Source organism: Catharus ustulatus, chromosome 1, assembly GCF_009819885.2.
Source record: "Catharus ustulatus isolate bCatUst1 chromosome 1, bCatUst1.pri.v2, whole genome shotgun sequence".
NCBI classification, from domain to species: Eukaryota; Metazoa; Chordata; class Aves; order Passeriformes; family Turdidae; genus Catharus; species Catharus ustulatus.
The window spans coordinates 8,315,209-8,329,517 of record NC_046221.1 but is presented as its reverse complement, the minus strand read 5'-3'; the positions used below and the strand labels follow the sequence as shown (position 1 = coordinate 8,329,517).

General features: G+C 38.9%; 1 protein-coding gene across 1 annotated transcript; it reads right to left on the bottom strand.

Moving 5' to 3' along the window:
* Positions 1-1,311: 1,311 nt before the first annotated feature.
* Positions 1,312-7,761, bottom strand: RNF32 (ring finger protein 32; the record flags this gene model as incomplete). Its single annotated transcript, XM_033071063.1, is given in 8 exon segments — positions 1,312-1,381; positions 1,383-1,420; positions 1,883-1,903; positions 3,500-3,592; positions 6,403-6,523; positions 7,595-7,619; positions 7,622-7,679; positions 7,681-7,761. Coding segments are annotated over 8 exon segments (507 nt in total), but the record flags the coding sequence as incomplete, so codon positions are not given.
* Positions 7,762-14,309: the final 6,548 nt, after the last annotated feature.

Genomic DNA, 14,309 nt, shown 5'->3' with positions numbered 1-14,309 from the left:
CATTTGATTATGCTAATGTTTAGGGAGTGACATTTTAAAAGCACAGTTCAATTTTGAGAAGCAAATTTTATTTTAGGAAAGCTTTTTAGTGTCTGGAAATGGATAGCTCCTTGTGAAAACTTTTTTTAATGTTTTCATTAACCAACACTTACAAGTGTGAGAGTGAACAGCAGGAAACACTCATCTTGAAAACCACTAAAAAAAAATAAGTGCAGGTCCTTTAATCACAACTTGCACTAAATTTATTCAAACCTGGCTAACTGTTATGAGAAGACTTCATACATTTATTCTTAATAGAAGGTGGAAAAACAGTGCCCATTTTGTTGCCTGTAAAATCCTGAAGTGCTACCTGTGAGAATGAGCTCCTGCTGCTGAGGCCTCTCTGTGGGCACTGTTTTGGATGAAGACCTCCCCATGGATTTTATAACTGGGCTGAAATGTGGGCAGCCAGGTACCAAAGACAGACCCTGAAGCCAGCCCAGGGGAGGGGGCTTGGAGAGCTGCTACTGCTGCAGCCATCTGGGGTTCAGTGAGAGAAACTTTGACCAATGACTTTCATCATATTTAGGAGCCTTCTTCAACCTCTTGTGCTGAGACCTTGTTTCATGGCTTAGCATGGTATTTTGGGAAACTGGAGCCTTGATGGGAAAGAAGCCTACATGTGCTTCCCCAGACTTCCAAACAGCAGGAAAATCAAAGTGTTGCTGTTGTCTGTTCCAGTCACACTTATTGAAGAGAGTCTTCAGGGCTTGGGCACTTCTGAGTGTTACTCAGTGTTCTTCAGTCACCTTCATGTTCTTTTTCTCTGCTACAGGGAAGGATTTTGCATTGATTCTAAAGAGGATGGAATGAACAGACTGACAGAACACCTGAGTGGCTCCAGTGCTGCCTGTTCAGTATGAATAAGAAGGAATAAGTGAGAAGGGAGGGAGCTGGTATTCAGCAGTTCTGGTTTGAGGAAGCTGAATTGCCTCAAGGAAGCAAATACAACACAATTTTTTGTCAAATAATTGCTTTTTAAAATTTTCTATCCTTAGGAGGCACTGCTTCTCTTACCAATAACAATATATCCCCTCCAGAAAGCTTGAATTCTGTAAGACAATTCTGCTCAAGAAGAGGAAACTCAAATTTATATAATTTAATTATTTATACCAAACAATAATTTAATGAATTTTTTTAAACTTTAGCTTTTGTAGTGCATTTATTCCATCTAGTTTCTTAATAAAAGTGCAATGCATTTGGAACATTATTAAGAAATAAAAATTGTCTGGTGACACACCTGTAGCAGAAGTAAGGCTTACCTAATTAATTCTACTTAACTAAGCATGCCCCATCATGTATTACTCTGGTCTGATACTGCTCTTTTCTACACACAGGACAACTTTTTACCTGTACATTTTTCAAAGGTTTTCAGGCATGACTAAAAAAATAATTATAATTACAATTACTTGCAGTATATTTAATCTCATTGGTACAGATGAAACAGACTACAGAATGTAAAAACAGTTAATTAATCAATCCATGAACACTCTACAACGTGCATCTTTTTAAAATTAAAGTGTTAAGAGAATTTTGTAAGTCTCTACATATTCACATGAAATTTCATGGATTAAATTATTCCAGGTTAGTATACTCCTGTATAACTCAGTTAAAAAGTATGTTTTCCCATATGATTTTTAAAAAGGTTATAAAAAAGAATAAAGTGCTTCATCATAAAATAGCTTTAAATAATATTTCTTACCATAAAAAGCTGGAATCAAAATTACTTTTCAAGATGATTACATTTAATTCATTAAGATACTCACTTAGGTAGTTTAATTAAAAGACTCTTGTATTATGTGCTTGAATAGTTATATAAAAATGTACTCCCTTAATGGACTACATGGGAACATGAATGCAGCACCTGTTTTTTCAAAGGAAAAAAAACAACCCCAGAACCAAACCTGACTTTAAAGCATTCTAACAGCTGAAAAGGAAAAAAATGCTGACATGAAAAATTCTGAAAGGTCATCAGTTTCCTTCTGTGATTACTGTGATCTTTAGAGTGAAAATAAAAAGTTTGTGAAATTGTGAATTTTGTGTTAATACATGAGGTGGCAGAAAGCAAGAAACAGTAACTGCTACTGACTGGAGGAAGAAATTAAAAAACAAACTTTTAAAATTAATTTTTCTCCCCTTTCCCAACAGAGACATTATACATCAAACACAGCATTTCTCACATACAATAAAACAAAAGAGAAATAAGTTGACAGGCTACAAGAAAACTTCACCTTTATCTAACCCAAATTCCCACCAAATGCTGATGATCTCCATCCTGACAAAAGATACAGAGTTGGACAAAAAAGGCAGTTGGCTCTTAGAGGAAGGGGAAACTGGGGAAGGAGAGAAGCCCAGAACAAGCAGTGAGCACTCTTGAGCTGGCAAACACAAGAGGATTAATGGCCAGCAGCCAGCTGGAGGGAAAGCTTTCAGATACAGTGGCTTTTTCCCTCGAGGGAGGAAAGCTGACAAAAAGAATTCCAGAGGCATTTGCCTTTTTGTGCCAAATCCAAAGTAACCTTTTTAATGAGTGCTGTCTTTCGCTCTCTGTTGTGAGGTTGCAGACTTTCAGGGTAGCCAGAAATTGGCAGATCTTTCCAGACCTCTCCCACCTGTCTGTGGACAGTTCATCTCCAGCTAATGTTGATGTAAAAAGAAGCAAAAGCCCTGTATCTAAGGTTATTCAAAGACTTAGATTCACAACGCAGACTTGGCTGAGAAAAGTCTTCTAAAAAATTTTAAAAGGGCAACAGGCAGGAAAACTACCCTAAAATGCACTGTGGAAAGAAGCTTGTAAGCAGTTGGGATAATTCAAATTACAATCATCACCTCTCCAAAGCAGCTCTCCATTCCATCAGTCACTTGTCTCTTTTCCTTAATATTTTCAAGATGATGGATTAGAGAATGCAATAAAGCAGGATGTATTTATACCCACACTACACATGTGCATTGAGCAAGCCATCAGGGTGAAATGCAGGAATTTCATCAGATAACCTGAGGAAGTGACTGTCTGGCATGGGGTGTACACCTACTTCATTTTCCAAATAGAAATAACCATTGTACTAAACTGACATTAACAAAACTTTTGAAAAGACAAAAAAAATCTTGAATTGTACAAACAGCAAATGTTTACTCTATGAATGAAGGCCAGAATCACATCCAACAGAAGTTTACTTGAAGGAGAAAATATACTGCTTTGCAAGAACAGATAAAAAGGCCTCTCTGCTCTCATAACTTCATAAGTGCACAAACACTACCAATCTTCCTCTACCCTGTCGTGTTCAAAATAATATCAGAGCTGGCCACTGAGTTGGTCCACTTATTAAAAACTAAATGGTGTCTAAAAGTAGAATCTTTCTTTCAGTTCTTCCTCCAGCTGATGACTTTCACCAGTACCTCAGGAAAATAAAATAAGTAAATGCAATTGTGAGTGCACACAATTATTCAGTTATATTTGGACCCTGGGTTGAATTGCAAATTCTTTCCTGAATGTTGCACAATGCTGTATGGATTTTCCATGCTGTGTGGATCTCTTTCTTTTTACCCATCTCAACTACTCCTGATTTCTGAGCATCAATAACTACAAATCACAGAATAAACCCCACTGGCCTTTACACATGATAGATTTTCTTCTATGAAATTTGTTAATAATGCATTTGCTTAGAAATGCTTTATACAGATACTTCATTTAAACCTATCATCAGGCAATTTCTTACTGGTTATTAGCTAAAGGGGCTACAAGAGATCCGGAGAGGGGCTTCTGACAAGGGCATGGAGATAGGACAAGGGGGAATGGCTTAAACTCTAAAAGGGTAGGTTTGGGTTAGATATTGGGAAGAAATTGTTCCCTGGGAGGGTGGTGAGGTCCTGGCACAGGGTGCCCAGAGCAGCTGTGGCTGCCCCATCCCTGGGAGTGTCCAAGGCCAGGCTGGATGGGGCTCTGAGCAGCCTGGGACAGTGGAAGGTGTCCCTGCCCATTTCAGGGAGTTGGAAATTAATGATCTTTAAGGTCCCTTCCAATCTAGACCATTAATGGATTTGCTATTCAGTAATTATCAGAACCTCTTTTACATACAGGATTTATACAGGATTTTTAATGTACATTTTTATTTGCTGAGTAGTTTGAAATTATTTTGATACTTTTCAGAGCCTTTAAACTGGGGTTAGATAAAGGATGTAACAACAACATAATTTCAAATAATCAGTGTAAATAAAATCTCAGAATTGTGAAGTTTTTCTCAGCAGTGCATCCATGCATTCTTAAAAACAAAAATTAACAAGTAGCATAATAAAGAACTATGGCTGCTGCTGCAAAATTCTGAAGTTTAATGAGGTTGTGACATAAGAAAGAGAAATAAAGAGCATGAAGAGACAAAGAGATGATCACAGGAGGTCAGTGACACTGTGACAGCTTGCTTGTGTGGATTGACCACAATCCATGGAGAATTGTCCAAGGTTTGTGTAACAAGCCACAGTTTGTCTAACTTAGGAGGCCTTAATGGTATTTGACACAACAAGAAATGAAAAGAGACACAATAATTAAAACAATTACAATGCAAGCTGATGACACCTAGATGGGAAGGAAAGGGTAAACTCTTGCATTCCTACCAGAATCTGCATAAATCTGACATTATTATGCAGCACATATTTGTTCTGTGTAAGCTTTCAAAACCTCCATCAGGCAGCTTGTGCATCCAAACCCATTTCTCATGAAGAAAAAAGGAGTCCTAGCAAACCATGGGGTTTTGGTGATCCCCTTGCTCAAGTATCTCATTATTCTAGGGCAGGATTTGTTAATTTTTGAGGCAAAAATTCTCCTTCTGAACTCATCCATCTACAGATGTATATCATTAATCATCTAAAATTTGTGCAAACTGCCTTTGATCTTTTAAAAGAACTTTTGAGAGGTACTAAAGGATCTATCAGGAATACTGTCTTCCCTTTAGTTGAACTATCTGCCTAACCTACTTCCTTGTGAGGTCATGACATCCTTCAAACATAAATCAGTTTAAATCTGTGTTTTAGAGCAACAGCTTTGAGGTTTCAACTGGGTCAGTTTATGCTTTTGGAACAACGTGATTTCCCTACGTGTGGTTTGGTTCACCTAGACCCCACTTTGTTATTTTTGTTATCTCATTTTGATAGCCCAATATATCGAGTGATGGCCTCTGGGATGAGAAAATCTGGGTACAGGGGGAGGGAGCAAGAAAGAAAAGCAGTGGCAGCATGAAAGACAGCATCACAACCTAAAAAATGCCTGATTTCGTTCCAAGCACTGTGGTCAGAGACTGTTTTAAGGAAGAAAATGAGATGGCTTTGTGGAAAGCCTTCTGTATATCCCCAGGGTAAGAGAAAATGCTTATTTAAAGCCTTCACAAATGGATTATTTAAACTGCCAACAAGAAGAGATTGGCAGCAAAGCTGAACTTGTAAATAATACAAACCAGATGGGACACTTGTGAGAGGTTGTACAGGTGTCTAGAAGGAAAACTTTTATACAACAGAGTTTCTGAAGGAAAACTGGCAGCAGGACACACGAGGAGGGATGTGTGGTCAAAGGAAAAGGTTCTGTGGAGATGTTCTCAAAGCAGCACTTAGAAAAAATACAAGCAATGAAAACCTACATTTATCTCAAGGCATTAAGATTTTTCATCCTTATGCATCAAATTTAAAAGCCCAACCCATTTACTGACACACCCATTTACAACCAAGTTATTTATCCTAAAATGAACCTTATTGAAGTGTTCGCATGCATTGACCTTTAAACTATTACTGCTGGATTTTAGGAATCAAACCCCTATTGAAAAAAAAATAATGACACAGACCTGTGGAACTTTGATTACTCATAAACTCAAGAAGAAAATGCTGCATTAAATTACATTTTCAAAGTTGTTTTACAGTTTTAACGTTTAAACCACACAATCCTTATTAAGAAAGTTTGACAGATGCATTTTGAAATAATATGAGAATATTGATGAAAATACTACAACGTAAAATTCAGAAACAATTGCATTTTCAAAAAATATTTTAGCATAGTCTTTTGAATCCCTTGCACAAACATTTGTGTGGGAAAATTTAGTCAGTGCTGTGATTTAAAGAGAAAATATTTAGTCTTTCTAACAATGGCAGAAAACATGCTCACACCTGGGCTGCATTTTTTCACCTCAGCCTTTAGCTTCCACAATCACTCATTATTGATGTTCATTTTAACCCCAATTCCTCTTTTCTGTTTTTCCCTCTGCTGTCCTCCCTTCAAAATGAACCAAAGAGAAAAAACCCTCCCATTTTTAGACCTATAACCATGTAAATACAGTGCTAATTACCTCATCCTGTTACATTTGTCCTGTCACTGGTTACACTCACTTTTGTGCACTCTCTGAATTTTCCCTCTGAATCTTCAGTTGCTTCCAAAGGCAGATGGGAGTGGATGGAGTATCCCTGGTTTAATGGGTTCCCTCTGGAGCTGGGACTACTGTGACAGTTCCTGTGGCAAAGCCAACCTGAACTTCAGGGAGGCTAAAGGGCATTTCCATGAAAAGGAATAAATAAAACACTTACTAACGATGATGAGAGTTTATTATGCTCAAAACTGCAAATTTTGGAGACAGAAGGGTCTTTGAGTAGTGCCTAAGCAAGGCAGCAGAAAGGATGGACTCATGAAGGCGTTCATGGCAAAAATACTGTTGAAGTCTTTAGAAAATGGAACTTCAGGGCTGAAGCTGAGAGGCAAGGAGCACATTTGGTCTCCTGGTCTGTTCAGATGCTCCCTGGCTTTGTTTTTCTAAGCAATATCGTCTGTCGCTGCTCCACAACTGTATTATTATAACACTATTTAAAAGTGAGTTTTCTCACCAGGCATCATTCCAAGCCCTCACATCTGTGACTTTTATCTTGCTGCATGTTTGCTTCTAAATTTGAAAAAGGTATTTAGCTACAGGTGTTAATTCTTCCCTGGTTTAGCCCCAGGACCATTGTAAAAACAAACCTTTTTAACTTTGAGCAAAGCTGGGTATATATTAACAAAGAATACATTTCATGCAGCATTATTAAATGTCTTTTTACAAAATAAGGAGTAAACCAGGATGTTTCAAATAGACTTAAAAAAATCATAATGCTAGAACCTTCGCCCAACTAAATACAGTAAGAAAATCACTGAAGTTTTCTTGAGAATAAAATGTGAAGAAAGTCATAGCATTCAATAGACATTAAAAGAACTTCTTGCTTCTAATGAAGAATATGTCTTCATCAAGATACACTAGTTTCACCTTTTTACCTTCATTGTCACAGGAATGATGTTTTAAATGCATTTCAGATATGAAAGGACACATTTAAGCCACTGATGGCAATCCCATTTTTTACCTAATGGCCTTAACTGCTGAATTTTGATAAATTTTAAAGCAAGATACCATGCTCTCTAGCAATAAATCATCTTCTGAACAGAAAGCTTAGCGTCCACATTTTGGCTTATTTTAAATAAAACTAAAAATTACAAATCAAATCCATAATTAGGTTTATCTAATGTCAGCTGTAGAGCATTGGGGTCAAGAAGATCTGCATCTTTTCTGCATCTTCCTTGCTTTTGTGCTCTTTTTTCTTAGTCCAGTATCTACTATAATTATTCTGACTATTTCTTTCATGGGATTTGTAAAAGTTCTTGGTATTCCTTGTGCTTGACTTAGAAGAATCTGTTAATAAAAGATCCTGCAGCTGATGGCTGTGTATTATGTGTGTATTATATGATTATGATGATGATGATTATATATGTATTAGATGTATACTTGTTTGGAGGAGCAGCCTTAAAAAGCAAAAATAACCCCAACCAATCTTGAATAATTATTGTTATAAATTATTTAAAACAATGCATATTATAGTAAATTAAAAGATATTCTGCACTTAGCCAATATTTTTGAGTTGTTAAATGCTTTTATACACATACAACTCCAGTAGTTGAAACCTAACATGCAATTACTGTAATATGAAATTTAAGATTAATGTTTCTGACACATCCTAGTTTTAACTTATAAAAAGTCAAATGAAAGCTTTGATTTATCATTTATATTAAATAAAATAACAGTAATTTTAAAGTTTTAATTGCTGAGCTCATAATTATTATATTCAATAAACTCATTATGAACTATAGAAGTTTGGCATGCCCAAACACATTTTAATTTCATATAATTAAAAACAATCCCAAAGGCTAATTTTGCCTTCCAGAACACAGAATATAAACAGGAATGTATTATTTTTATACAGGGAATGGGCTTATCTACCTGTTCCTCCATTTCTGCCCATGCTTATGCTTTATTTTAGGAAATGTGAAATAGTACTATGCAAAATCATGATGTTCCATTGGTAATCTTTAGCTGATTTGAAAAGAATAGTGTTCCTTTACAAGAGGACATGCACAAGGACTTCAATAATATTTCTCAAGAGAAGCAGCCTCATCAACAGCAGATAAGAAACCTACAATTCTGTTGTTTTCTCCTCAGGATCCCATGGAAAAGAGCTTAACATCTGTTCCAGGTGCAGAAATTAACTTTGCATCCATAAATCACCGTGTCTGTTCCTCTCCTGTCAACCTCATTTCACCCTCAGTGGGCTGCCTGCAATGTACAGCCAATGGATTCACAACAAATGGCAGGAATCACAAAATTCAGGCTGAGCTGGCGAAAAGATGTGGCTGTAGCACCCAAGCCCACAGAACTGTTGTGCATTTTAGCTTGTTGCAGACAGGGAAGCCTGTGACACACAGACAGGGATGATGCTGGCAGTGCCTTGGGGCTGGAGCTGCTCTGCTGTGGTCCCAACATGCCCTTGGTGCAGGAGTGGAGCCTGCAGGGGCTGAATGAGACCCCTCAGCTGTGACAAACAGGGGCCACTGCTCACAGGGCTGCTCTGACTCCCCTCAAAGCAAGGTTCAGGTTGGAAGGGACCTTGAAGATCACCTTGTTCTGCCCCCCTGCCATGGCTGGGGACACTTTCCACTCCCCAGGCTGCTCAGAGCCCCATCCAACACTTGCAGGGATGGGACACCCACAGCTTCTCTGGGCAACCTGTGCCAGGCCCTCACCACCTCTCAGGAAATAATTTCTTCCCAATATCTAAACTAAATCTACTCTTTTTCCGTTTAAAGCCATTCCTCCTTGTCCAATCACTCTGTTCCCTCTCCTGCTGGCCCTTGAAGCTCCAGCTCTCAGCCTGGCTCCACAGCAGAGGTGCTCCACCTCCTGATCATCTCTGTGACATCCTCAGGACTCATTCCTCCAGGTCCCTGTCCCTCCTACACCTGGGAGCCCAGATCTGGCTGTTTCAGTGTGGGGTTGTTGCTTTGCCAGCTCAGCCAGCCCTGCTCTTCACTCACAGCTCAGGATGGGGTAACCAGAGGGGCAGAGAAGCTGCAGATGTGGCACTTGGGGACATGGTTTCGTGGTGGGCCTGGCAGTGGTTAATGGGTGATGGTTGGACCCATTGGTCTTACACGTCTTTTCCAGCTGTGATGATTCTTTTTAGCCTCTTGTCCCTGTTCCCAGCACAGCCCCAGAGCCCCACACAGGCTCTGAGGGAAAGGTGCAGTGGGAGGTTGTGTTCCCTTCTCTGAGGGTGGAACAGAGACTCTCCTGGCTTGATACCAGTCACTGCCAATAGGGAAGGCCTGGGAATGATTCCTCTCTGATTTTCCCTACCCCTTCCCCCATCCCACTGTCCCTAGGCAGAATTTTCTCTTTTAGCTCCATGTCTGTCCATGTCTGTGGGGGTTAGTGAGCATAGTTGTGTCCCTCCATGTGCATTTGGATTTGAAGACTTTTTACTGTGTTGTTTTAACCTGGCAGGTAGTAAGATGGGAGGCAGGCCCTGTGATTATCACAGATTTATGGAATTGTTTAGGTTTGAAAGGACTTGACGAGTCCAGCCATTAACCCAGCACTGCCAATCCACCACTGAACTGTGTCTCTAACTGGCACATCTACACATTTTTAAAAACACTTCCAGGGATGGTAATTCCACCACGTCCCTGGGCAGCCTGTTCCAGTGCTTGACAACACATTAAGTAAAGACATTTCTCCTAATTTCCAATCTAAACCTCTCCTGACCCAACTTGAGGCCATTTTCTCTCATCCACACTGCTTGTTACCTGGAAGAAGAGACTGAGCCTCACCTGGCTAACCCTCCTTCCAGGTACCTGTGGGGAGCAAAAAGGTCCCCCCTGAGCCTCCTCTTCTCCAGGCTCTCCATCCCCAGCTCCCTCAGCTGCTCCTCACAGGACTTGTCCAGAGCCTTCAGCAGCTTCCTCACTGCCAATTTGGGTGACCTGTGTCTTTGGCAGCTCTATAATAGACTCACCACTAAAAGAAAAATTTATAAAGAGGGCAGATGAACGGTATCCATATGGACCTAACACGGATCTTTGTCCCCAGTGTTCCATTCGTCCAAGGCAAGAAAGAAAATGGCTTGGGGACGTGGTAAGAATGTGTTTAGTACAGCATCAGCTCCTTCAGGGACTTCCCACATTTTAGAGTGTGGTTCCCTGGGCCAGAAGCACTGCCCATGTCTTTGAGTAGCACTGATGTGTTTTTTTCAGATCCAGAATTGTGCTTTGGCACTATTTTGTCCTTCTAGTAAGAGTGTAGTTTTCCTCTTGCCATTTTACTGGAAATTCTCACTTGGTGGCCCTTTATTTTTCACAAGGACAGGCACAGATGGTGTCTCAAATCCAGGTGTGCAATTTCTTTGATTTTTTTGGGTTTAAATACTTGTCAGAGTCCTTCTCAGCTGCTGCTGACTTGAGAGATTTGTTTTCCTGTGGAAGTGACATTTTCTGAGCAAAAGCAGTGAGGCTGTCCTGAGAGTAATCCTTTGAGCAGCATATAAATGGAGTGATTAATCCACTAGATGCACTTCTCTGTAATTACAAGTAATTACTTTAAAGTCAAATCTGCAAATGAGAATACCTCTCTGTACGGTAGGGGAAGATGTAAAAGGCAGCTGAAGTGGCTATCTTTAAAATGACATTAAATCACTGATTGTTTCCAAAGGCAGGAATGAAAAGATAAAATAGCAGTTTTTAAAGTGAACTTGCAAGTTATCCTGATACCAAATATGAGGAAGGGATATTTCACAGTATAAACTTTTAAAGATTTTCAGTGATACATTTTAATTGGGAAATAAAATAGAAAACTCGATTTTCTACTGTCTTAAATTTAAATTAAGTGGTAAATGCTGAAATATTTTCAAAACTCAACCCACTGATGTGTAGAAAAATCACTAATATGTATCAATATGGATGCAAAGATACTGAAAATTACCTCTCTCATGCCTATTTAAGTTTCAGTTTTATGCTTGAACATGATTCAGCATTCTTGTGTCTTTTCAGTATTGCATTCCATTTTTCTTGTTTAGAATCTATGACTGACTTTCCTGAAGTTGCTAATAAGCTTCTTTTCAAATAATGCTTACCATCTCTTCTATTTCTGTCATAGCTCATTAAGGTGATCCTGTACACATGTATGCTTAATTGAGGCTTTTTGTTAAAATAAGCCTTTAATCCAGAGGTGCTGGGCCTTAATTGAAACTCAGAGAAGATTAATGTCGTCTCTTATTTTGGTTTTCACTTTTACTGTACTTCCTACTGCTTCTAAACTAAAATGCCTGTGTTAGCCTTAGCTGATACATGGCCAGGAAGAAATTAAAATTCATACTGCAGTCTTCTGGAGAGCACCATGCCTTAATAATTGCCATTTCTTATTAAGTGCCACCTTTTACCAAGAGCCTCCACTTCAAATGCAAAAGGTTGCTTTAAACACTCCAAGGACATTAACATAATGAACACGCTGCCTGTTTTGAAGGTGACTAATAAGTGACTAATGATACCTGGATTAATCCAGGTGTATAATTTTTAAATGTTAAATGTCTGTTTAAATAGTGCTGAAATCTCGGATCTGTGTCTGATGATTGACTTTTACAGAATCCTTTTTAAGAAGACTTGGGAGAAATGAGGATTTTCAGCTACAGGTTAGCTGCACTCAGCTGAGGTACTGTATGTTGCAGTAAATTTTGAAACCTTTTTGGAGCAGTAAGAGACAGATTCAACAGCTTCTGGTCTTCTAGAATGAAATGCATCTGCCAAAGAGCCAATCTATTTTCTTCTTGTAGAGCTGCAACTGGGCATGTTACTGCTAATTAGCAGAGGCAGGTGGCCTGCTGTCATCAATGGCAGGAGAGCAACTTTTCAGGAAGAGCTATTAAATGGTGTGGGCTGAATAATTCTGATGCAGAAACAGCAATGCTGAGGCAAAGGTTTGAAGCAAACTTTTTAGTATAGCAACTGTAATGAGCTTCGCTGATATTGTGTCTTTACATCATTAAACTTCCTGCCTGTGATGTGTTTTTACACTTAGTTGTGTTAAAAAAACTGTGATAAAAATATGAATATAAGTGAAAGGAAAGCAGTTCTATAGTGCAAGTTGGTTCAAAGTGAATGGTGGTTTCTAAAAGGCTGTGTTATAAAAGTGTGACACAATAAATGAAGCCTGTGTGAGAGCAGTGAGGATGGTGAGGGCTGTACCTGCCCTGAGTTCATCCCTTAAAGGGTTCTTAGGTAGGATTGTGCCAGGGATGCTGGGCTGGGTCATTGCCTCCCAGCCAGGCTCCAGGGTGTAGACTTTGAGTAGCATGGATAAACCTTTGCATATGTAAACACACAGATTTTTTCTCCCACTGGAAATCAGGATATTTATGCTGTTGGAAGCCTACAAGCCAACATTTCTCCTGAGAACCAAGTGCACTGCTGTCATAAACAATGAGAGCTGAGTCTGAATGCATTAAAGAGGAATTCCAGCTTGAAATACTCCTGCTGGCTGAGGAGGGCAGGTTTTGGCAAATCTGCCCGTGAGCCCTGCCTTTGACTCAGCAAGGAACACAGAAAAAGTCACAGACCTTTGTAGCTGCCCTGTTAAAGGTTGTTTTAAGACAACTGAGTCAGACATCCTTAATTACAAAAGTACAGTGTCTGCCCTTTCTTCTCAGGAGTTTGGAAATGTTTTACCTCATTTGCTCTTTGTTCACATACATCAAATACATATTTGTTTTGTACACAGGCATACTATGTATTTGTCATTGTTGTGTTATTTGCTTACTGTTTGCATTTTCTGTGGATTTCTGTTAACTTTCAGGCATGTGCTTCCAACTCAGTGGGAAAGCTGAGCAATTTTAGTTTGTAAGGGTAGCAGAGATATTATTAGGTCTCATTTAAAGCCCTTACAAGTCAGTGAAAAGGTTGTCCCTTGCTCGTAGCTGAATTAAAAATCTGTTCTGTTAGGTAAATGTTACTTCCTGCTCCGGGAGAAAAACCCTAATTTAAGGGTAAATTTGTATATATACATTATTGAATCAGATTAGATTCCAACCAAAATGTGATTTCACATATGACCATTGATTTTTATTGAGCATATGTATTAGTGAAAATCTTGTTACTCCAGTAGTGCACATTTAGTAAGGATTTATAGATCTAATGTGCTTTTCATTTGTGAAAACGTTACAATATTTTATAACAATGCATTGGCAATTGCTTAGGTGATGTTGCTGTAAAAAGAACAAAACATCTTGTTTGCAGTATTTCTGATGCCTGTGCATTAACCCCGTGTGTAATGTGGTAGGTGTAGGGATGTTCAGTTTTGGATCTGTTTATGAAATGCTGAGAATGCTCTAATCTGTAATTTCCTGTCAGATTAATATTTGCTTAAAGGAGACATTTTACACGTTGTGGGAAATCTGTTTAATTGCGTAAAGTGTGAATTTTCTGCAAATGTGTCCCACAGAGTGCAAGCCTTGAATTCACACCATTGTCAGCATTTAATGCACTGATATTGTTTCTTCCTTTCTGTTTGTCTTTGGAGAGGTCCTCATTCCTTGGGGATGAAGTAAAGCTCTGGTTCCATCACTGCAGCCTTCAGAATTAGCACTGAAAACACAGGATTCTTTCCCTGGGTTGATGAAAGTAATTTCTTGTTTGCTGTGTCAAACAAAGCATGCTATTTGTCACATTGTGGTTTGTGTATCTTTTAAGAAGCTTTCAACTTTGATCTGAGCCAAGGTACACTCAGTAGCACAGATGACAGAAGTAACAAACCAGTGATGTGCATTGTCATTCATACAAACTCTTTAAGTCAACAAATACTGAGACTTAGATGTAGAAAACCATACTGCTTTTGAGGGGGCTTGTGCATTCTTGTGAGAAAATGAAGACCTTTGCTTTTCTTGTTTCAGACAAAGGT